The 23,313-nt window shown below is 50.0% G+C and overlaps 2 protein-coding genes across 8 annotated transcripts; both read right to left on the bottom strand.

Moving 5' to 3' along the window:
- Window positions 1-793: 793 nt before the first annotated feature.
- On the bottom strand, window positions 794-5,898 carry Spag7 (sperm associated antigen 7). The gene is made up of 7 exons (XM_034507787.2): window positions 5,664-5,898; window positions 2,300-2,367; window positions 1,988-2,076; window positions 1,791-1,875; window positions 1,596-1,685; window positions 1,337-1,493; window positions 794-1,237 (listed from the first exon to the last, which is right to left on the bottom strand). The coding sequence occupies exons 1-7, from the start codon at window positions 5,746-5,748 to the stop codon at window positions 1,128-1,130; spliced, it is 684 nt and encodes a 227-aa protein (XP_034363678.1). The 5' UTR covers window positions 5,749-5,898; the 3' UTR covers window positions 794-1,127.
- A 26-nt stretch (window positions 5,899-5,924) lies between these two features.
- Camta2 (calmodulin binding transcription activator 2) lies at window positions 5,925-23,238 on the bottom strand. 7 transcript variants are annotated; one of them, XM_076936429.1, is made up of 23 exons: window positions 23,051-23,238; window positions 21,424-21,518; window positions 21,149-21,252; window positions 19,262-19,329; window positions 19,046-19,181; window positions 18,464-18,550; window positions 18,080-18,233; window positions 17,649-17,783; window positions 16,077-17,026; window positions 15,099-15,225; window positions 13,849-13,983; window positions 12,084-12,199; window positions 11,280-11,464; window positions 10,892-10,970; window positions 10,522-10,744; window positions 9,840-10,141; window positions 8,346-8,542; window positions 7,910-8,093; window positions 7,471-7,542; window positions 7,358-7,378; window positions 7,047-7,234; window positions 6,814-6,888; window positions 5,925-6,726 (listed from the first exon to the last, which is right to left on the bottom strand). In XM_076936429.1, the coding sequence occupies exons 2-23, from the start codon at window positions 21,452-21,454 to the stop codon at window positions 6,663-6,665; spliced, it is 3,633 nt and encodes a 1,210-aa protein (XP_076792544.1). In that variant the 5' UTR covers window positions 21,455-21,518; window positions 23,051-23,238; the 3' UTR covers window positions 5,925-6,662. The 7 variants fall into 7 exon arrangements, with proteins under 7 accessions (XP_076792544.1, XP_034363673.1, XP_034363675.1 ...); XM_034507782.2 differs by having other exon boundaries at window positions 18,464-18,535; window positions 23,051-23,237; XM_034507784.2 differs by lacking the exon at window positions 18,464-18,550.
- Between the last annotated feature and the right edge of the window lie 75 nt (window positions 23,239-23,313).

The raw sequence follows: 23,313 nt of genomic DNA, 5'->3' as shown, positions 1-23,313 counted from the left end.
ACACAGCAGAGTTGGCAACTGGTAAAGCCAGGATACAAAGACTGGCTTCAGCCTTAAAAATACTATATCTTAGCTGGGTGTGGTGGCTTAACATCTGTAATCTTAGGCCTTGGGAGATGGGGATGAGATAGCAAGTGTCAAGGCAGCTTGGGCTGTATGCATAGTAAGGCCTGTCTCAAAATCCCAAGCTTAGGGGACTTCAGTGGTTAGTGGCATCTGTTGCTCTTACAACAAGCACCAGGCTTCAGTTCCCAGCACTGACCCGGCAGCTCACAACTATTGGTAACTCCAGTTCTAGGGACTCCGGTGCCCTCTTCTGAGCACCAGGGGCACCAGGGGCACATGGAACAAATCCTTACATACAGGTAAAACATCCACACACATATATCTAGAAAAAGGAACGTCATGCTGGCTTCGTGGCGATTGCCCAGTAGTCACGAAGCCCCGAGTTCAATCGCTAGCACCACAAAAATAAAAAAATGTTAGTGTCACAGTAACAATGCTAATAATTGGCCATCTTTAACTTAAACAAACGGCAACTTTATACTGTTCAACCTAATTATTCTTTTCTCTGCCAACAGAGGTAATATGCAGAATTCTCTCTCCCTCTCCCTCCTTTTTCTTTTTTTAAACAAGGTTTCTCTGTGTAGCCCTGGCTGTCCTGGAGTTTTCTCTGTAGATCATGCTGCCTCAAACTCACAGAGATCTCCCTGGCTTTGCCTCCCAAGTGCTAGGATTAAAGGCATGTGCCACCACTGGCTTAGTATCTACATTCTATGTACAAGTCAGAACACTGGGTCAAACAGTGTTTATTCAATGTAAAGTAAGCCCAGGCCCATGGGGAAGAAAGTTCCAAGGGTAATAGAGAATAATACAGATTAAATACCCACTCACACATTTACACACACACACACACACACACACACACACACACACACACACACACACACAAACACCATACATCCAAACTCCAGCAGTAATAAACACCTGCTTCTCCTCTAGCCTGAGTGGCAGCTGGCAGGGCCTCATAGTTTAGAAATGGGGCCCCAGGATGGGTCCTGATAGCAGCAGCCTTGTCCCTCCATGCCCCTGCCTTGCTGGAGGTCAAAGCAAGGTGGGTGGGATGCCTAGGAGGTAGTTGGCAACTCTTCCCCACTCTGCCGCAGACGTTTCTTGGCTCTGATCTCATTCATGGCCTCTTCTATGGAGCGTGTGTCCCGCTTGTTGGCCACAGGCACTGGCAGCAGAGGAGAGAGTGGCAAGATCTCAGTCTCTGCTCCCCTCCCCCAAACTATGTTCTTCCCCCATGCCTCCCACAGCTCCTGCCATGGCTCACCACAGCCATAGGTCTTGTTGGCCTGTAGCATGTGGGCTGCATCTTTGGCTGCTCCTTTGCCAATAAGGTGGCTATATTTGTCCTTGTAGTCACTGGCAGGACTCACAACTGCAGGTCCCTGCTGAGCTGCCTCCTCCTCCTGCTTCTGAGCTAGCTCCTAAGGACACAGAGGTGGGGTACCTGTGCTCAAGGCCCGGACCCCAGCTGGCCTCTTCCAGGTGATGGTTATGGGCTCCAGGGCCTGCCAGGAACAGCTCACCTTTAGCTTCCGCTTCTCCTCAGCCTTCTGGGGGTCCCACTCCTCTCCATGACGGTAGGAGTCTAGCTCTTCATCTGAGGGTGCAAACTCCTGCAGATGAAGAGAAAGGTAGAGTCAAAGTCCAAATATATGAGGGATGCCATTCCCTCTGGTGCAGGGATAGGCTGAGGAGGAGGGAGGGGCCAGGCTTTTTACCTTTTTGAAGATCATGACATAGCGACAGTCATCATCTTCTCCAAAGGAGAAGGATGTGAGGCCAGCCACCTCTACCACATCATGTCTGCAAAGAGAAGGCAGGAGAGTACATGAGCCAGGAGGAGTCTAGTCCACATTGGCTCGTTCATGCCCCTTTGTCGTTCATTCCTTGCCTCCCCAAGCCCAGAGACACTCACAGTATGCTCCTCTCTATCTTATTCATGGGCTGAAACTTTTTCTTGATCTGTCCACTGTCCTGGATGAAATCAGACACTTCTTTCTCCATCTTAGGAGAAACAAAAGGGGGAGGACATGAGATGACAGCTCCACTTAATCTCCTGGGCCAATGGGTGCCCTTTTTATACCTCCCACCACTTTCCCGGCTCCCGGGCCATGGGCTTTTAGTTCCACCATCTGGAGGCACTGTCAGTACTGCCAAGTCCTCAACCTTCCAACTCTTACTGCAAATCCTTCCAGAAGCTGCCTGTGACCTCTCCAGTTGTTCTCACCCTTTTACGAAACTCCACTTTTTGCTGTTTGTCTTGTTCTTGTAGTTTCTTCAGGCGAGCAGCCTGTTCTAGGGGTAAGAAAGGACGGCATGAGGCCAGGGCTGATGCATGGGTAGTGAGCTGGTCAGGTTAAAAGATTTTTGATAACCACTGGGAAGCACTGTGCTTGAACAGCAGGGTTACTGTTCATTCACCAAGGATTCCCTGATGTTTACTCTGTAACACAACCTGACACTGTGCTAAGATCCAGAGTACCAAGATGGCAGAAACAAAGGCAGAATCACACACCCAACTTACCAACTCTACCAGACCGTCAATTAACATTCACTTAATGCCCACAGTATATATACACTGACTACCGGGGAATGATTTATCTTTATATCTCTATATATAAAATTATTATTTTGGAGACAGCATCTCAGTATATAGTTGTGGCTGGCCTGGAACTCATTCTGTAGACCAGGCTAGACTCAAAATCAGGTAGTAAGCCACGAGGAGCAAGCCAATAGGTAGCACATCACTGCTTGAGTTCCTGTCTGACTTCCTTTGATGACGGACTGTGATGTGAAACTGTAAACTGACATAACCCTTGCCTTCTCACGTTGCTTTTGGTCAAGTTGTATTTTATCACAGCAGCAGAAACTCTAAGACAGAAATTGGTAACGGAGAGTGGACTATTGTTGTGACAGGTCTGACCATGTTGGGTTTGCTTGGGGGTGGGGCTGAAGAAATTTGGAACTTTGGTCTAGAAAGCCCATTGGGGGGCGGGGGGACTGGAGAGATGGCTCAGGGGTTAAGAGCACTGACTGCTCTTCCAGAGGTCCTGAGTTCAATTCCCAGCAACCACATGGTGGCTCACAACCATCTGTAATGGGATCTGATGCCCTTTTCTGGCCTGCAGGCATGCATGTAGGCAGAATGCTGTATAAATAATAAATAAATAAATTTTTAAAAATTAAAAAAAAAAAAGGAAGCCCATTGAGTGCTTTCAGTCATGTGCTTTCTCATAGTAACAGGAACCCCAAGACATCCTCTTCTCTGGGGATACAAGTGTCCAAAGTTAGCCATAATGACCTCTTCTCTCTTACTAAATGCTCCTCCCCTTTTTTAGATCCTGCCTTTGTGCCAGATCATCCCCTCTGCCCTTGGGGACAGATGCAACCCCAGGGAATATACCTAGACATGAGATCTGGCACTGACCTGCAACCCCAACCATAAGCAGTACCTGGCTGCCTGCCCTCCCTCCCTCCCCCAGCTTTGAGACTTCCAGGCTGACCTGAAACTCACTATGGAGTCCACACTGGCCTCAGACTTACAGATATGCTAGCCTAGGATTGACTGATGTATTGAGGATTGAACCTAGGGCCTTCCACATGCTAAGTAAGTGTTTCACCACTGAGAAACACTCCCAGCTTTCAGACTACCTTTTTTCCTTAGATTTATTTTTATTATCATAATTATGCATATGTGTATGAGTATGAATCCACATGCCCACGGAGATCAAAGGTGTCAGATTCCGCCCAGGAGCTGGGGTTACACGAAGTTGTAAGCAACCTGATGTGGGTTCTGTGACTCTAACTCAGGTCCTAATCACTGAGCCATTTCTCCAGCTCGCTCAGCTGCTTTTAACCCGGTTCCTTACCCTGCCTGTCTTTTCCCATGGTAGGTGTTTGCTGCCTCTTGTGATTTGTACATAGGCATCTTCTTCCTGTTCCTCAGCTCCGAATGTCCCTCCCCTGGCTTTTGGTAGTTCAAAATCCTAGGTCCACTTCTTCCACAGGACTGAGTCCCCAAAGTGGCACTGAACTCTTCCTACTATCTGGTCACTCCATGCACATGTTGTTCTTTCTCTCTGGAATGTTCTTCCTCCTCTTGCAAACACTGAATCCTCACCATGAGTCAAGATTTCCTCTAGGCTATACTGCTAAAGACGTGTGGGGTTTTTTGTTTTGTTTTTTAAATTTTGTTCCTATAATAGAGGCTCTTGTCTGTCTGATTTCACCTTTCATTGTTTTCTAATTGCTTTTTCAATCTTTTCTGTATCTTGGGAGGCAGTAAAAGAACATTAAGGCTACGAAGTCACATCTGGGTTCCAAATTCAGCTTGGTAACCCGAGACCCGAGGCAAGTGGCTAAAACCTCCAATTCTGAGAGCCGATGTGAGCACTCCTATTACTCATCTGAACATTAAGTAACTCACACTCCTGTTTCCTATTAAGCTCTGCTTTCCTATAGCTTTCAAACAGACTTCACTCCCTTTACTGAATTACCTATTCTTTGTTGCTCAGCTCATTTCAGACAAGCCTAGGACTCCCAATTAATCTCTCCTACACACGAATTTCTTTCAAAGTACTTAATTGGTTATTAAAATTCTGTGTGATCATAATAAACGTTCCAGACACGGTCTGTAATCTCCTTGATGAGCACCTCTGGCTCCACAAGTTTTGTAAATAAGGGACTACAGGTATTTAACAGTCTTTGAACATTCTGAAAGCATGCTGTCTTGCCTCCTTTGGGCAGATGGGGAGTAGGTGCCGGATATGAGACTTGTCCACGATAAAGGCTCACATGGTTGGGAGGTGGGTGCACCTAAACTGTCCTTCCTATAGGGTCCTTCACATGCGCTCTGAACCAACACTGAGTAGGCCTCTTCGGGCCGCACCCTACTCTGGCTGCCAAACTCCAGCGAGCTTTCTGGTTAGCTACTCAGCGCGGGGGCTGGGGGGAGAGATGGCGAATCGGAGCCTTCGGGGCATTCTCATCTCTCCAATCAACATCACGATCTAGTTGGGCAGCACAGGAATTTAAGGCTATAGTTAGGAAAGGGCTGTTGAAGGTATGAGGGACTGGGTTAACTCAAGGAGGGGCATACATAGGAGGATCCAGCCAACCAATGGGAGGAGCTGAGGTTGAGGTCGGTCTGAAGAGGCAACACTTTAAAGGTAGAGCTTTTGGTTGAGCTAGCCAATAGAAGGGAACAGACGGGTGGATGGGCGCGCCTTAAACCCAATCGTAATAGAACTGGAGTTACACGGCTGGATACGACATCCTCCAATCGGAAAAAGGCATCCTACTAATCAGCGCTCACCAACAGCAGACAGGCAGGCCCGTTGACCAATCGCAAACGAGGACTGCAAAAGGCCAGGATAGGAAGAAGAGTCAGGAGGCAGGAGACAAGCTGAGGTAGCCAATCATTGTTTGCAAAGAACAGCGGGCGGACTGACAGGCCTTTTAGGGACTCTGAGGGTCTCAGAAGTGGCCTGTGGGGGTGTCTTTTAGGGTAGGAGGTGGCATTATTCAAAGAGGGGAGAGTGTGGTCCCAAGAATCTGGCGAAGATACGCGGTTGTGAATTTGGGATCCTCACCTCGGGCCTTGCGCCGACTCTCCTGGTCACCGAGGCTGGGTGGCTTCTCCATGGAGCTCAGGATGGAGCCCAGTAGGTCCGCCATCTTGGGAATGAGTGAGAGGGGGCGGTGCGTCTTAAAGGGAAGGGCGAAACGCCTTTAAGGCCGGAAACACGTCGGAAGCGGAAAAACCGCGCTGCTCCGCCCCGCTTAAGGCGTGAGCCGAGGCCAGCGACTTGCGTGGCGATCTTCCCGCCCCGCCCACAGCAGACACAGAAGGCTAGCTGGTGCAGAGACGTTTAATGGCAATTCGTATAAACCAAGCCCATGCACAAGTAGAAAGTGCTCGTGGAGCCAGCCGGGGACTCCCGCCACGCCAGGGAACCAGACTCCCGGCCGCGCAGCGCCTTAAATAGATTCTTCACTATACTCTGTATGTTACAGTTATGTACAAACCCCTCCCCACGGGAGCGGGACTCCGCCTCGCGATCCTATGTACACCCCCTCCTCTTTGGCCCCTAAATGAGCGACCAGAGTCAGAGTGATGGGGAAGACAGGGCCAGGAAAGGAAGAAACAGACGCAAACATGCGGAGTCAGGTTGGGGCAGAGTCACCCCTGAAACACGAGGGCGCGCGCAGCGAAGGCAGCGGTGGGGACCGAGGCGAATACATTCATCAGAGACTCGTTGAACAAATAAATAAGGCAAGTCAGGAAGGTCCGAGTCAGGTGCAGGCAGGAACGGGGTTATGGAGAAGGTGCAGGCAGGGCTCCGTAGGTCACAGCTGAAGATGCAGATATGTGGGGCACAGGTCTTCTGGAGCCAGGGACCAAAAGAGTAGGCACGACCAGAAGGGAGGAAACGTGTAAGGCTGGGGATAGGGGCGGGGTTCTACTAAGGGCTCCCAAAAAGGTGAAGGGGAAGAGCTGCCGACAGGGGGCTCCCCTAGTCCCGAAAGCCCTCTCCTTGTTTAGACAGCCAGAGGGGGCCCCCAGGGTGTGGAGAAAGGCGGTGGAGAGGTCAGGTGGCCAGTCCTGGCTGGGGCAGCCCCTCTAGCTCCTGGTTCTGCTTCAGTTCCCTCATTCTGCAGAGAGACAGAGATGAGTCAGAGGAGACTGATGGATCAGAAAAGGTGTCAGGGCAGAGATCCAGAGAGGTAAGGGGTTAGAACCTGTGTCGGCAGCGCCGCAGGAATCTCATTATTTTCCGGGCTGCCTGATCCTGCTTCTTGGTGAGAAAGGTGCCCCTGGTGGGAAAGAGAGACCTCATAAAACTCAGGCATCCCCAGTCCCCACCTTAAGACCACTGTAAGGAAAGGCAGGAGGGCTGGAAGAGAACAGGGAGTGGGCATTAACGAAGAGGTAAGCAGAGGGCTGGAGATGGGTGGGAAGGGGCGGTTCCTACTTGTTTCGAGCAGGAAGGGCGCCCGAGGGCCGGTGAGGAGGCCCGGGCCTGCGGCGGTAGGAGCGGTAGTGCTGTTGGATAAGCACAGCTGCTCGGCGGCTCTGCTGAAACCGCTTCTGTTCATAGTAGCTTCGGAACTTGCTCTGGATCAGGATGGCCGCCTGAGTCATTTTCTTATAGAGTGCAAACTGTAGGGATGGAGACGGGGACAAGGAGCTAAAATGCAGAGGTTTGGAGAAATCCAGACCTTCTCTGACCCACACACGGACGGCTGAATCAGACTACTCACACCCAGATCTCATGCCTAATACCTTAAGTGCAATCCAGGTCAGCTTGTGGAAAGAGAGGGGAAGTTAGGGCTCTCGTAGCACAGAGATAGATTGGGTAGGTGTGTGTCGGTATACTTTGGAGAAAATGCTCTAACCTGCTTGTACTTCCGATAACAACGTTGGATCACCGCTGCTGCTACCTCCTGCTGCTCCTTCAACCTCCGACCCTAAAGGAAGAGAATGAGACCTCATCTAAGCATCTCACAGACCACCTAGTAGGCTCTGAACCTCCTCTTCCTCCCTCCCAGAGTCTCCTCCTTAAAACTTTTAAAAAAACATTTATTTATTTTGTGTGTATATAGGCTGCCTGTGTGTAGACATGAGAAGACAACTTGAAGCAGTCAGTTCTCTTCCACTGTAAATTTAAGGGATCAAAGTTAGATGGTCAGGCTTGGTGGAAAGTACTGTGGCCCTGCCCCCATTCTTTCCCATTCCTACTTAAGGCCTCTGGGTAAGTGCTTGTTCTACAAAGCAATGGGATCCTACAGTCTTCCCTGGTCAAGGATAATTTATCCCAAGAACCTAGGCTCTGACCTTGTACTTTCGGAAAGCTGTCTGGATGACTCGTGCTGCCTCATACAGTTCCCGCTGCTCATGATCTGAGAGTGTCAGCAGGGCAAAGTCATTTTCCATCTTGCCACTGGTAGATGCAGAGAGGAACTCTGCCCAGGAAGGTGCCGGAGGGACAGCTAGGCGACCTCGTTCGAAGGGCAGTTCACTGTGGGGATAAGGAAAAGGATGTCACAAAGCATTTTAAATCCCTCTTATCCTAGCAAGAGGTGACTTGTAAGGACGGTCTTCAGCAACAGGGTCTGCAGAGTGGCTCTAGAGTTCACGAGCCTGCCCAGGTCCCTCCTCAAACACTTCAGGGCCTCAGCCAGAACCATGCTTTGACTATAAGGAAGCACACTTCCTCCCTCCCATCTTTCCCTGAAAAAAGAATCAAGAGGCTTTATTCTGAGCTGGTTACCTAGGAGGGGCTGAGCTGGGAAAATGGTCCACGTTCTCCAGGTAACTGGCTAGCCAGGACATGGTCTCACTGAGCCCCACAGTGCCTGTGTGCTCCCTTGGTGAGGCTCCAGCTTCAGGTAACTCTGAGAAGTCTTCTCGTTTAATCCGCTCTGGTGTGGCTTCGATGATCTGCTTGGCCAGTGAGATCATGTCCACCTGGATGAAGGGAGATGTGTGAACTCTGTGGAGCCCTAACTATCCATGTTCCAGCACAGCCTAAACTGTAGCCTTAAGCCTTACTCTCATCTCCTATCTCCTTTCTAGATACCAGCAGGCAAAGGCCCCAGGAACTGCTTTTCTGATCACTAGTTCTGGACTAAAGTTTCTCATCCATTCTTTCTTGCTGATTTCCTCTAAGGGATGCAGCCCTCTGTGCTGTTGTGTGCTAATAAACACAAGATACGAAGAATGAAGATCTTAGCACCCTTCTAGATTGTCCACTATCCCACTTGGACCCACTCCATGCTACACCATCAACATACATCTCCACAGGCCTGGCCCAAGCTCATCACTCCACTTGCTTCAGGTCTCCAAGAACCAGCCCAGGGCTTACTGTCCACATAACACTCTGGTGAATAGCTAGCCGTAAGGCCTATAAGCACTTCCCACTTTGCCATACTCTACAATGCTGCCCTCGTGGAGTTTTGTTTTGAGACAGCATCTCACTATATAGCCCTGGCTGTCCTGGAACTCACTATGTAGACCAGGCTGCCCTGGAGCTCAGAGATCCTCCTTCTCCTGCCTCCTGACATGGAGTTCTTGGTTTTTTTGGTTTTTTTTTGGTTTTTTTTGTACTTAAACTGCTTCCTAATTATACTTAGGCTTTCTAAAGCAGGTATGTCCACAGGTTTTGGCAGTTGGCTATATTTGAAGATTCATTCTCATTCACTCATTACATAATGCCTTCCTTAACTTTTTACCATGGGCAAGCCTTCTTCCAAGCCACTGTCAGGTGTTTCTGTCTTGCCAGTCTCTACTCAGACTCACTTCCTAGCTGCCTTCCATACTGTGTTTCTTAAGAACCTTTTCTCAGCTGAGTGTAGTAGTGCACACCTTTAATGCCAGCACTCAGGAGGCAGAGGCAGGCGGATCTCTGAGTTCAAGGCCAGCCTGGTCTACAGAGTGAGTTCTCGGACAGCCAGAGCTCCATAGTGAGATTCTGTCTTGAAAAACCAAAACAAAAAGAACCTTGCTCTTTATGGGTCCACAGATAATTACCACAGTACAGTTCTAAGTGAAGATATTTTCCAGAATTCTTAACCTCTCCTACCTCATGGCTGCTGGATTACAAAGTCTACAAGGAGCTAAACAAAGAGGTCCTAGACCTATAGCCAAAAAATAAATGGTCATTCTCCTAAAACTGAAGCCAGGCTGGTTATGCTTTATGGAAATCTGTGTCACCCAGCCTCTGCACCCTACTCTGCTCTTCTGAATCCATCAACAGAAGCAGTACCGGGATCACATCCACAGCTGGTGGGCTGTCAGCATCCTCTGGAGCAACCCCATCATCCTGGGCTAGTGGGAGGCCAGAAGGGGAGGGAGCAGACTCTTTGGAGTTAGTGGCTTCATAGTCCATGAGGAGTAAGGGTGTCTCAGGGGCACCAGAAGAAAGCTGGCCTGGGATCATCTCCATAGAAATTTCAGAGGCCAGCAGAGGAGCAGGGGGAGGACTGCCATCTGGGGCACTTGAATAGGCTGATGTCACAGAGAAAGTGCCATCTGACAGCTCTGAGGGTGAAGAGACGCTGCTCAGGCCTGAGAAAAGGGAAAATAGGTAAGGAGAGCAGGAGCTACAGGCTCCTCAAGTCTCTCACCCCAAGTCATCTGTTTCCTTGCCTGTTCTTTTTTTTTTTTCCTTTCTTCTTTTTAATTTATTTTATGTGTACAAGTGTCCGTCCCCCCCCCCTCCCCCCAATATATGTAGGTAGAACTGGAGTTACAGACTGCTGTGAGCTGTCACATGGGTGCTGGAAACAGAACCCAGGTCTCTTAACCTCTAGGCCATCTCTCCAGTGCCTTCTCTGCCTGTTCTTTGTCCTGTTATCTCCCATCCTTGTCTCTCTGTCTGTCTCACCCTTTAGCTTTACTCTAGATTTTTCTTGATTATATTCTCTAAAAGGACCCAAAGCTCTCACCAGTGTCTGGGCTAGAGGATGGTGGGGATAGAGCAAGTGGGTGCTCAACTGAAAGCTCCTGTCTCTGCAGTTCCTCAAGGCAGCGGGCAAGGCGCACATGACCCCGAGAATGAGCCACAGATAGGGGTAGCCGGCCCAGAGAGTCAGGAATGCTCAGTGCTTGTCGGTTCCAGCAGAAAAGGAGCACAGCCGCTTCCAAGTGTCCCAGAGCACAAGCCCACATCTAAGAAACAAGGTGGTGCTGAGGCCTGTCCTCTTCCAGGGAGCCAGTCCTCAGGCCCTGACCCACCAGTATTTCCCCACATTCCTTTGAAGCATCCATTCCAGTTGCTTATTTTATTGGCCTGAGGGAACTTAGGAACATCCTTACCAGAGGGGTGCAAGAGAAATGGTCCACATTGAGCGGGTCAACCTCTTGCTCTAAGTCCAAGCTTCCTGTTTCCACACTCCTGGAGATGGGGGCGATGACAAAGCCCAGTCAGGTTAAACACAAGGGGTGGGGGGGACAAAGTAGGAACATCAGAACCAGAAGGACTGGAAGTGACCTTCTCAATTTAAGTTGGTCAAGAAGTCAATGTCTTAAGTCAGGATATTATGGATCCTCCAAATACCAATCTTCCCCAAGCACATGCCTTCCCACAGTGACCTCTGCTCCTTCCAGGCAGGGAACCAAGTTCTTATCCTCTGGTGCTTCAGTTTCAACAGTTTCCCAATGCCACACCCCCCAGCACTGCCCCAACCCAGGCTGCCCTGCTCACCGCCACTGGCTCAGAGTCTCAATGAGCCGAGCATAGCCCTGTGCAGCAGCCAGATGCAGAAGGCTCATGCCCCGGAAGGGACTTCTGTGGATCAGACGTTCAGGACCCCTCCAAGTGGACCGTGGGATCATGCTCTCTACCAAGACCACCACCCGTGCCTCGAAGCCAGGGCCCTGGCCTTCATCCTGCAGTATACACACCCATATACAGAGACTTGGGCATTTAGTCCTGCAGGTTATCTTCCCAGCTTCCACTTTTAGTATACACACACACACACACACACACACACACACACACACACACCATGTTTCCCACTCTTAAGTTCCCACTACTGATAACTCACTGGTTCTAGTTTGAATCCCTGTGTGGCCTCACTATCCCCTGACCCCTCTGCCCACTTCTAGCTCTTCCGGGAGCTAACCTTACACAATGCTTCCATGCTAGTTTTGACTGGTGACATGTCCACATATATTTTTCTGCACCAGGAACCATAGTCTTCTCTACATCCTTTCCCAGCCCTTTTCCTTCCAAGACTCTGAACCCATAGAGATCAAAACCCTGATTCCTCCATCATCCTCACTTTTACTTCCACCCTTCATCAGATCAGAAATAGTCATGCCACGAGGGTGTCCAGAATAGTCACTCTTGCCATGTGTGTGTGGAGTGCAGCAAGGTGATAGCAGGAAGAGGGAGGAGTACTGGCTGACAAGGCTGAGGTAGATGAGTGAGGAGAGCCATGCTAGAACCACTCGCATTGAGATCCTGTGTTCCCCACTGTAGACCATGGTCTTGGTTTAGAAGTACCTGAATTGGAGGAGCCTCTGGACCCTGCCCAGGTGCCTGCCCAGCTGCTGCGATCTCTGCCATCCTTTTTTCCATCTGCTCCAACCGCTCCAGGATGGACATCCGGAATTGGCTGTCTGTAGGGTGGGCATGGGAGCTAAGTAAGCAGGATCTGTGTGATGCTAGGAAGACTACTAGCAGTTGTACTCAAGATCTGGGGGTGAAGAATGGGGTGATGGAGCTTGCTCTTACTCTATACAACACCCCCTCACCCACTCATCTAAACAGAACTCCCCAAGACTCAGCTCTTGAGCTAAAGCTCCTAAGTCACATATACTAGAACTGGGATTAAGAACCAAGGTTGTTTCCTCTAATACAGAGACAGCAGGAATTCCCCAGGGCCCATCTGGTCCTCAGCTAACCAAGCCACATAGTACCATGTCCTCTTCCAGCCTTTTCCTAAACAGCATGCTCCCCAAGTTCTTGCTCCAAACTCTACCATTGTCCTCCACGCTGGGCTGAAGTTTCCAAGGTCCCCCTCCTAAGTTAACCACTACTCCAAAGACTATAGTTGAAAACCACTGCCTACCCCAGCAGGTCCCCTGCAGCTATTCACAAAGGATGGTTGGGAAAGGAAAGTAGCAGAGATGGATGGCTATGCTCATCTCCCTCCTCCCAACTCCATGCACAAACCTACACACACATGTATACACATAAACATGAGCTATATCCATCCCCTTCTGAGATCAACAAGGACAAGGAGAGAAAGTGAGAGGGGAGCAGAACCTGGGGAAAACAACACAGAAAAACAGTGAAGACTGGATGTTCCACAATGCCATGACAGAGGGAATGATGAGCAGAAACTCAGGACAGACAGGGGAACAGAAATTTTAAGGTGACAGTGAGGAAAGAAAGAACAGAGCCAGTAAGTCCCAATCAAGCAATTAGAAAAGAAGATAAGCATGATCAGATAGAGTTCAAGGAAACTGGGAAGAGAGGAGACCCAGCAGAGAGATGGCACAATGATTAGAATAAAGTGATGAACAGCCAGAGCAGGCCAGAGCAGGCCAGGGCAGACCAGAGCAGGCCAGAGCAGGCCAGAGCAGACCAGAGCAGGACAGGGCAGGACAGGGCAGGCCAGGGAAGGCTACTGAGGTCCAAGGAAGACAGATTAAAATCACACAGACAACCCAGCAGTGCTAAGGCCATGTGACAACTGTAACAGGAGCACACATATGTGCACACGCGCACACACACATACATACACTGCCAAAGAGTGAGGCAAAAGTAGCAACCAGAAGCTCTAAGAGAAGGAGGAATGGCAGGAGACAAGAAGACTAACAGGTATGATAGCATAACTGAGAAGAATCACAAAGCAACAGATCTACCTAGAGGAAGAAAAGCAAACTCTGAGGAAGCAGCAGACTCAGAATTCTCAGATCACCAGAAAAGAAAACAAGTAAAAGCAGAAACAAGACCAAATAAATATGCTTGTGAGCATATGGACTTGTGTATGCCTCTATGGGTAAGAGAGAACACTTCAATAATAGCCATGTTAATACTATTACACGTTTCCATTTTTGTTTTTCTGTAATTTCTAAAACTCCTATAATGAAAACATCTTTATCATCCAAAAGAAAAACAAAAATAAGTAACCTATAATTTTTAAATTTTTTTTAAATTTTATTTTATATGCATGGGAGTTCTGCCTGCATGTATGTCTGTGTACCACTTGAATGCAAACATGTCATACCTAAGATCTTGGGTCCAAGGGCTCAGTACTTACCATCCAGTGACAACCAGTCAAGCTGTGTACTGGGCAGAGACAGGAACCGGCGGGCTCGATACTCAAAGAGCACAGAAGCAGAGAGAGGGCCTTCCCGCCCCGCCACCTGCAAAGACACCAGCCCTACCTCATGGGCTGGGGAGAACAGGTCAGAAGGGAGGGCTCTGTCCTTGCTCCTTTCCTGGCTGGTTTCCTGATTAACTCTATTAGAGCCAGTGATGATGATTCCTTATTTCTCCTGTTCCCTTGCTGTGGGCCAAGAGACCCCTAGCTTCAGCAGTGTGGCCTTTGCACTAATGGGGAGGGGAGACTCTTTATTCAATAACTTAATACCTTCTAAGAACCAGAGAATTATTGCATGTAGACCCTTAAGGGTGTTGCTCAGCAAACGTGATGGTAGTTAACTCTTTTAATCCTTTAGACCAGAGTTCAGAGGTCATGACCCTTATTGAAATGCAGGAAAGGGAATCTGTCTGTTTACCAGCCGTGTCCAGTAGGAGCTGTGTCCAGAGTCTCAATGTCTACCACCCTGAGGATAAAGCTGGCAGGTTTCAACCTCTAGACCAGAGCCCCCTAGTTGCCAGCTTCTCTGACCTTATCCCTGTTTCCTTTCTTATCCCCTTCCCTTTTGACTGGGGCTGTGGTGACTAGGAAAGACTACAATACTGCTAACCTGTCCCCCAAGGAAGACAACTGTTGAGTGTTAGATTGTAAGGAAGGGTGGTGGCAGAATAGAGGCATAGACCATTGCTGTCCAGAAGTTTCTACAGTGATGGGAATGCCTACATCTAAAATACTCAACTTGGGAGCACTGGAATGTGTGGTGATTGAGCACTTGAAATATGGTTAGTATGCCCGAGGAAACAGGTTTTAAATTTAATTAAACAAGTACATATGGCTGATGAGACTCCCAGGATTGGTACAGAAGACCCTGGCTCTATCTAAGCTACAGAGGCAGTATAGACATTAGAGATCCCTTTAGCCAAATGCTTAACCTTAGAGGAAGAAAACACAAGGGAGGTGTAGAATTTTAGAGAAGATCACTGGTTAGCTAACAAGTAGACTTCTTAGATCAGATCCTAGATTTGCTGACATTAAGGCCAAGCTCTTCTATATGCAGGGGAACTGGGCACTGTGCTTCAGGGCTGGAAGCGGTCTTTGTCCAGTGCTTCCTGGAAATCTGGAGGTCCTCACCCATCTTAACTGTCCATAGTGGCAGTCCCTCCCCATATCATTCCCAATCTCCATACCAGGACAGTAGCAGCGTAAGACACCAGGCTGGACCAGGGAGGCCGGCACTGCGATGTGATCGAAGACGCAGGAGTAATGCTCTGCGGCCTCCGTCCAGGGGCCTGTGATGAGCACCTTGACCCCACCCTGCAGACACAAATCAGACAGTCACATGACTGCAGTTGTGCTAGAGTCTCAGGGTTCTGCCGAGTGCTTATTTATCTCATCAGAACTAAGTTTTCCTTCTGTCTTTTTGTTTTTTGATTTAAATAGAATCTCATAAAACTTAGGCTGGTCTCAAACTTACTATGTAGCTAAAGATGGCCTAGAATTCCTGATCATCTAGCTTCTGTTTCTTGAGTACTGGGATTAGCGTGCCCCACCTTTCCTCAGTGCTGAGGATCCAGCCCAAGCCCAAGGCCTTGTCTATGCTAGGCAAATGTTAAACCACTGAGCCTCACCCTCAGCCCTTAACTAGAATGTTCTGAGTCTACCAAGAAGCAGAACTTGGGGCTCCCCAAGAGTGTCAGCTCTGCTGCTAAGCTCCTTCACTCCACTGCGGTTCCCCTTTCCCTCTCTAAGCACAGGAGAACTTCTCCACTGCTGACCACAGCCTCTCATCTGCTCAGAGTCTGCAGGCATCTCGTGTGTGTGTGTGTGTGTGTGTGTGTGTGTGTGTGTGTGGTCTAGGATTAAAGACCCCTGTATCCTTCCCTTAAAACAGTCACCAAGAACGAGGTCCCCGAAGGGGCTCCAGGAACATGGGAAAGAGTAGACATGGGAAAAGGTATGTGGGAAAACTGTAGTTCACATAAAAGTAAAGGTTAGAAGAGCCAGGAGGAGGAAGGACTTGGTAGAATCACTTAATGGCAGAGTATACGCTTAATAAAGATGGATTTGATTCCTAACATTTACGTGAACAAGGCCATGGGGTAAGGATTAATAAAATTCATTTTGAAAACTCCAAAAACTAATGGGAGAAGAAAAACCTGACTCACCTCTGGGTAGGACCACTCTGGGGAAAAGTCTGTGATGGAGTTAAGAGCAGGAGAGAGCTGGGGGGTTGGGGCAGGGACACCTGGAGCTTCATCACTGATGAGTTCTCCCATAAGGTCTGGGAATGATGAAAGACTGAAGGGCTCTAGCTCACTGGTGCTGCCAGCAGAGCCTCCAAACAAGGCTTCTCCTCTTGTCGCCCTGCCTGAAGGCTGCAAGGCGGCAGGGGAGGATGGGGATGAAGGAGGGGGTGAAGGGACAGGCCCCACTGTTCCCGGACCCCTGAGTTCCTCCCCACTATCATCATCTTGGATGAAGAATTTGTTTCCTCTTCTCCCACTTGCTCCCAGCTGTGGAGGGAGACCTCGAGCAGCTGCCTGGGGCTCCAGGGCAGCAGCAGGTTCCAGGGCAGGACAGGGAGTATGAGTGCCCTCTGCCTCAGGGAAGTCTGGGTTTACTCCTTGGCCCCCTCCGTATGTCTGGCCCCTTTGAGGGCTGTTGAGAAAACGATCAGGGTCAAAGGCAGGGCTGGGAGGAGCTGGTGGGGCAGAAGGCTCAGAACCTACAACCACAGCCAAGCTCACAGGAGGTCTAGGTTCAGCCTGTGGAGCCAAGTGTCTAGTGGGTGTCAGGCCCCCAGCACGTTGCTCTAGTCCTGTTAGGAGGAGGATAGCAGTGCCTCCTCTTGATGAACCCCCTTGAGAGGTAGGAGGGCTAGGTCTGATTTCTAGGGGTTCTGCAAATCCTGAGGAGGAGGAGGAAGAGGAGGAAGAAGAGGAAGATGGGGAGGTATGTGCCTTGGGGAGCTCTGGAGGAAGTGGAGCTCTCAGTGGTGGAGGTTCAGGGGGCTTGGAGTGGGATATAGAAGCCAGGGTTAAAGCTCGAGGCTCCACTTTGGGAGAGATGATGCGGTGTTTCGTGCTACTGCATTTGTGGGTAAGGCTCCCAGAACCTGGAGTGGAGAGAAGTAGGGAGAAGAGAAGGGATAAGATACATTTTTTCCCTAGCAGCCCCTTTCTGGAAACACCCCCTGATCCCTATTCTTCCACTTCCCACACCCATCCCACCACCCCCCCAACACACACACACACACACACACACACACACACACACACACACACACACACACACACACACAGTAAACCTAGAGTGTAATACTGATTATGACCACTGGGAGGCATCAAAAGTGGATCTCCCCCTCCCCTCCCTTCAGTTTCACTCAAACAGGACTAGAGGAACAGAGTGGGGGAGGAGTCCTGGCTTGAGGCACTAGCGAAAGGCAGAGCAAAAAGGACAAAAGAAGAACCAAATAGGATCAAACCTAAGGTTGGGTGTAATTGGTGGTATGTGGTAGTAGGGGAGGAATTACTGAAAGCACTGGGCAGATGAGCTGTGGACTGCCAGGATTGTATACATTTCTGGGGCTAGTACCCTCAGATCAGGAGTTCTTTGCTCATCTGGTCCATCTTTCTGGACATGCAAAGACTTGCAAATTAGTATGCAAATTTCATCAGGGCAGTTACTAAGCAATGTGGCTAACTGGGAAAGGAGTCCCAAAGTCAGGGGTCACTTACCAAGGCCCCCACTGCAGAGACAAGCATGGGTTCGGGGTGCTGGCTTGGTTGGGTGGGTGTCCAAGATCTGTTGCACCAACTGTTCCACGGAGAATTCCTCTGACCCATTCCCACAGCTCCACTTGATGCCATGAACTACAGGAGATTTGGGGGAAATACAGTGAGACTTTCAAAGTACCTTCATGTTTCCTCCCAACCTCTGATATGCTAAACTTAAAACTGCTCAGACATACAGCCCACAGCTGTCTTTCACTCCCCTCCACATTCCACATCTTAGACTGTACAGGCTCAGTATCCAGTATCCAAACAGGAAAGTGCCCTCCTGACTTAGAGAGAAATAGTTACCTACAGGGTTTGGGCACAGAACCCCAGTGCTTTTGGAAAATTCCACTCTCACTCTCCCTTAGAGTTCATCCCTGTTTGCTCCTTACACATGGGCTTCAGCTGTCCCAATAGCTCCTCACGTGACCACTTCAGCCATTCTCGCCGGTCGCTACTGATAGAACAAAAGATGGGGCTACAGCCCTTTCCACAATCCTCCAGGGCTGGGACGTTCAGGTAGTGCACAAGGACGATGTCAGGGTTCTGGGGGCACAAAGGCACAGAGAGAGCCATGGGGTCTAGGCCTCAGGAGCTTAGCCTCCAAGTCCTCACTGTCTTCTGGGCATCACCCCAATCCTAGTCACCTCAATTTCTATCATGTTCTATCTCTGATTTCCTTTCTACTTTTTCCCACTCAGAGTCTAGTTCACTTCATCTTTTGAGAACCCATTTTCCTCAAAGACCAGAAATCTGGCCGAGTTCTCAGTTCTTACCTGGAGCAGCCAATAGCAGCGCCGATGGAATGTGGGGACGATGGAAGAGTGAACGTAGCAGCCATAGAGACACTGCCAGGAGACAGGCTGGGGTGGGGGGAGGGCTAGTCTGCTCCCCAACTCTTCCTCTGTTCAGTTCCTTTGCAGGAATCCCAATCTTTCCACCAGTTCCTCTTCAGTCCTCTCCCTACCCCCACCTTCTTCCCATCCCTTCCAAATTCCAGCAGGCTTTAAGTCACGGTTGAGGGACAGAAAGAAGGGAACAGAGGAGCTGGGGGTCGGAGTGGGGTCTTACAAAAAGTACCCAAGTTGAGATGTGAGAAAGAACTCTAAGGGCAGAGAGGAAGTGCAGAAGAACGAGGATGTGGGAAGAGAAGCCCATGTTTAAGAATATCATTACTTGGATCCTTGAGGGAATTGTGAGGGAAGTGAGGGACTGTCCATCATGTCAAAAAGTTATCATGAAGGGCAAATGGGAAGTGAGAGTGAGCTCAGCCATCAGTCAGACTGATGAGCGGGAAGGGCAGACAACAGTCCCACACCCTGACGGGCTGGAGTGTGGACAAGGGCAAGGGCTCTTACCTCCATGCCCTGGACCTTCAGTTTCATGTGGTCCTCTCGGGTAGTCTTCCCATCCTTCCGCTTCTTCCAAAGGTAACCATCCTTCCGGTATTTCACCTTCTTACGATTGTAGAGGATAATGGAGCCATTTTGAGGCCTGGAAATGGGGGTGGGAGGCTTGATTTTTATAAACACAGGCCAGGATTTGTTACTCTTCACACTGGAGAGCTTTCTCACCTTGTCTTTGGGGCACAAGACAGCCACTCATCATGTTTCTCAAAGGTGATCAGGTAGGATGCAATCTCCTGTAGGAAAGGAAGCACTTGGGTAGGTGTCCCCACTTGGTCACTGTCTCAGGACCTCTGCAGAGGTATGCCACCTATTGTAAGGCTCTTCCAGTATGTGGACCCAGCAGGGCCACAGAGCCCTCTTAGGAACAGCAAGCTCTATCTCAGATGAAACCTGACCTTAGGCTGGGGATATAGCTGAATAACAGAAAAAGACGATGCTTGTTTAGCATGTGCAAGGCCCCAGGTTCAAGTACCCAGAGGAGAAAAACACCAACCTAACCTATCTCTCTGCCTACTAGAGCCTATATCATGGGGCCAGCTTCAAGTTTATCCTTTGTTCATATTAGGTACTTTCTCTGTGAGAACCATCAATCTGACAATTTGACACTGACAAGAACTCCAGGTTCTCTGTCTGTTTCCAAGGTTTTCAGACAAAGTATCACACAATTATCCCTGTATTTACTCAAATCCAGCCTGCTGGGCCTGCCAGATGTGCTCACTGTTTGCTTCCTGAGCAGACCTCCAACAACCACACCCTTCACAGTAGTGCCCACACTCCTCAGGACCATGAAATGTCTCTATGTGTCTGGAAGTCCTGTTGCTTCTCTGAACTTCGTGGGGGCTTTATAGACTTACAAGAACCATATGCAAACACTCCCATTTTTATTGACAGTACAGTCTCACTACATAACCTTGGCCTGCCCTATACTCTGTATGTAGACCAAGATGGTCATAGTTACTAATCTTAGCACTCTGCCTCCTGAGTGCTAAGATTATGGGTGTGAACCACTACCCCCCAGTTTTACAGATAATTCTAGTACTGAATCAATAATCACCAGTCACCAACTACATGCAAGGGAACATGTACACAAAATACAAAAGGTGTGACAAGAATTTTGTGCCTCTAAAAGGTGGTAAAAAGCAGGGACTCTGAGACAGACATGTGGGTACACACCTGTAATCCCAGCACTCAGGAAACAGAGGCAGGAGGATCAGGAGCTCCAGCCCACATGACTAAATCAGTAAAGTACTTGCTGTATAAGTGTGGACACCAATTCAGATCCCCGTAACCCACATAAAAAGCTAGGCACAACTGTTCATGCCTGGTGCCTATAATCCTAGTATCGGGGAAAGAGACACAAGATGATTCTGGGGCTGGCTGGCCAATCAGTGAGCTTCAAGTCCATTTAAAGACCCTGTCTCAAAAAATTAAGGCAGAATGACTGAGGAAGCCATATGACATAGACCTCTGCCTTCACAAACATGTGAATCAGAAGGATCAAGAGTTCAAAGCCAGGGCAAGGGAGTAGCTCAGTCAGTAGAGGGCTTGCCTAGCTTGCACAAGGCCTCGAGTTCATTCCCCAGCACTTCATTAACTATGCTCTGTGGCACACATTTAGAATCCCAACACTCAGGCAGTAGAGGCAGGAGGACTGGATATTTAAGGTCAACCTTGGCTGCATAGCAAGTGCAAGGCTCACGTGGACTACATGATACCTTGTCCAAAAACAAGCACTTAACACATAGAAACAAAACCAATCACTTTCTCTTCATTAACATCTACGGTGGCCGGGCAGTGGTGGCACACGCCTTTAATCCCAGCACTTGGGAGGCAGAGGCAGGCAGATTTCTGAGTTCGAGGCCAGCCTGGTCTACAGAGTGAGTCCAGGACAGCCAGGACTTGGATTATACTGAAGAGAAATGGACACTCATAAGGTCCAAGCCTTTACAATTCTATAATCTCCAAAGGCCTAGAACCATGCTCAGCACTGTGTGTCCACAGACATAGCACTCCACCTCCCCCAGCCCCAATCCCCCAAGATCCCTAGAAAACCTCATTTGTATTCCATCGGAGCCGCTCTGGAGGCAGCAGTGGGCATCGAGGAAGACACTCCAGCAGTTTCTTGGGGAGGAAGATCTTCAGGTGGTGGCTGTTCTCTAGAGGGGACCAGAGGAATAGCTTTGTTAGAGGCAAACAGGAAAGGAGCTAAATGTAAGGCCCCGAGAGGACCTGCACCAGGATGAGAGAAGAGGGAGCAAAGATTCAGAGGGACAGGCAGTAGCAAAACAAGGCTGTGCCCAAACTGAGAACCCATTTTGTGAACTTACCAGCAACCTCAGTGGTGTCCTTGGTATTCATGGTGAAGGTTCCAGGGGGCAAGGTCACCCCCGGCCTGAGGGGCCGGGGGGAGGGGGAGTCTGTGCTGCAAAAGGCGAGAACAAGGTCATGGGAGAAGCCCCCACTTTACTCCAAGATAAGGAGCTTTTGGTGAGTAAGGGGTGTAGAACTCAGTGCTGGTATCTGGGAAAGATGAAGAAAATGTGGAACTAGATTGTGACCGCAGAACCAGAGAATAGAGATGAAAGAACATAGTGCCGGGAACCAACAGGAGTTGGGAGACAAGACAGAACAGAGTGATCGTGAAGGAAGGGATGAGTGGGGGATGCTGACAGTGTTGGAGCATTCCCTAGGGCAGGAAGCTGGATCCTGCATGTCTAACCCAGATTCTCCTAGGCCCTGACAGACCTGAAAGAGAGAGTAGGTGAGGTCAGTTAGTAGATCTTTTTCCTCCACGGAAAATCAAACAGGAAAAAAAAAAAAAAAAAAAAAAAGTCAGGGTGCATCTAGGAAGGGAGAGCAAGGTTAGAGCTAAGGGTGGGCCAGTTGTGAGAACTAGGGCTCTGGTCCTAGAAGGATGGCTTGGATGCTGGAGGAAAGCAGATCTAAGTCTGGTAACAAGCTGGGCTTTTGAAGACACACCCGAATTTCCTTCTCTCTTTGACTTTTTAGGGGAAGGGTAGATCTGATAACTGACCTCATGTTCGTGTTCTCGTTCTCTCTCTCATGTTCTCTCTCTCATGTTCTCTCTCTCATGTTCTCTCTCTCTCTCTCTCTCTCTCTCTCTCTCTCTCTCTCTCTCCCTCTCTGGGGTTGGTCAGGGACTGGGAGAATTTGGAATAGATATGTTGGAGCAAGCTTCCGGGTGGGACATGCCGGCTTCCTCTTTGCAGCTAGAATTTCACTTTACCCAACACTCCTATTTCCCCAACCTCTGCTTCTTCTCTGGCTCCCAGCCTACCATATCCCCTCTACTGCTCTGGCTCCAGCCTGAGCCTCCGCCCTCTTAAGGAACAGATGGGAGCTGGAGGAGGTTCTCTGCGCTGGCTCTGCCAGGTGTCCGGGGATGGAGAGGGGGTGGAAGCCCATTCAGGATTGGAGGTGTGCAGAGAGGCTAGGATTGGGAAAAGGAGTCTACCCCAGGGTGCAGGTGCTCAGCTCTGTCTAGGCAGTTTGCCAAGGTGCAGAGCTGGAGCCGGATGAGACTGCGGCCTGAGAGTGGTGGTCTATGACACGACTGTCACGGGGGGGTAGGGTGCTCTCCCCAAAGTGGGCGGGGGTCCTGGGAGACTCCCAGATGTGGGAGGAGATCCCGCCCGCAAACCCGGATGTTCTGGAGAAGCAGCTGAGCAGAGTTCATGAACACCTGGCAGGCAAGGGGCAGTGCGGAAGCCCGGTGAGAGGGTCTGGGGACTGTCCCCGTACTCTCTGATCCGTGATGGGGCCCTGCGCCTAGCGGCGCCCCCTGGCGCGGGGAAAGAGGACGGAAGCGGTGAGGTGGGGGCAAACCGGGAGGAGGGACGGTGGTCCCCAGCGCCGCGCTCCACACCCGGGCGGCGTGGAGCTGCGCCCCCTGGCGCGGGGGCGGAGAGGCGGGCTAGAGGCCCTGGCTCTTACCTCCCGGGGTCCCGCGGGTGACGGCGGCAGCGGCCATTCTACCCCAAACCGACCCCCCCTAGCGCCGGCTGACAGCAGCGTTCGACGTCAGTGCGCACGGGGCGGGGCCTCCCAATTAAGGGAACGGGGGTCGGGAAGGGAACCTGGGGTCAGCACACTTGGGGCTCTGGGCCAGTCTTATGAGACGCGCTGTTGGACTGTCCCTAAAGAGGGAGTAGCGCCGAGGAACCGGGATCCGGAGGCGGAAGCTCCGCTAATTGACG

This window comes from Arvicanthis niloticus, chromosome 6, assembly GCF_011762505.2.
Source record: "Arvicanthis niloticus isolate mArvNil1 chromosome 6, mArvNil1.pat.X, whole genome shotgun sequence".
Lineage (NCBI taxonomy): Eukaryota > Metazoa > Chordata > Mammalia > Rodentia > Muridae > Arvicanthis > Arvicanthis niloticus.
The sequence above is the reverse complement of the archived record's forward strand: the minus strand, read 5'-3'. Positions and strand labels throughout refer to the sequence as shown.

What these genes read in the sequence shown, in the direction of transcription:
- Camta2 (XM_076936432.1), bottom strand. Translation starts at nt 22,522, where the DNA reads ATGGGCTTCCACCCCCTCTCCATCCCCGGACACCTGGCAGAGCCAGCG. An exon ending in CAGCTGTGGATGTGATCCCG is followed by an intron (nt 8,543 to 9,839) that starts GTACTGCTTCTG and finishes CCCTTCATCCAG; the next exon opens with GTGGACATGATCTCACTGGC. An exon ending in CAGCTTTCCGAAAGTACAAG is followed by an intron (nt 7,543 to 7,909) that starts GTCAGAGCCTAG and finishes CTCTTCCTTTAG; the next exon opens with GGTCGGAGGTTGAAGGAGCA.
- Spag7 (XM_034507787.2), bottom strand. Translation starts at nt 5,748, where the DNA reads ATGGCGGACCTACTGGGCTCCATCCTGAGCTCCATGGAGAAGCCACCC. An exon ending in AAGATAGAGAGGAGCATACT is followed by an intron (nt 1,876 to 1,987) that starts GTGAGTGTCTCT and finishes TTCTCTTTGCAG; the next exon opens with ACATGATGTGGTAGAGGTGG. An exon ending in CAACAAGACCTATGGCTGTG is followed by an intron (nt 1,238 to 1,336) that starts GTGAGCCATGGC and finishes CTCTGCTGCCAG; the next exon opens with TGCCTGTGGCCAACAAGCGG.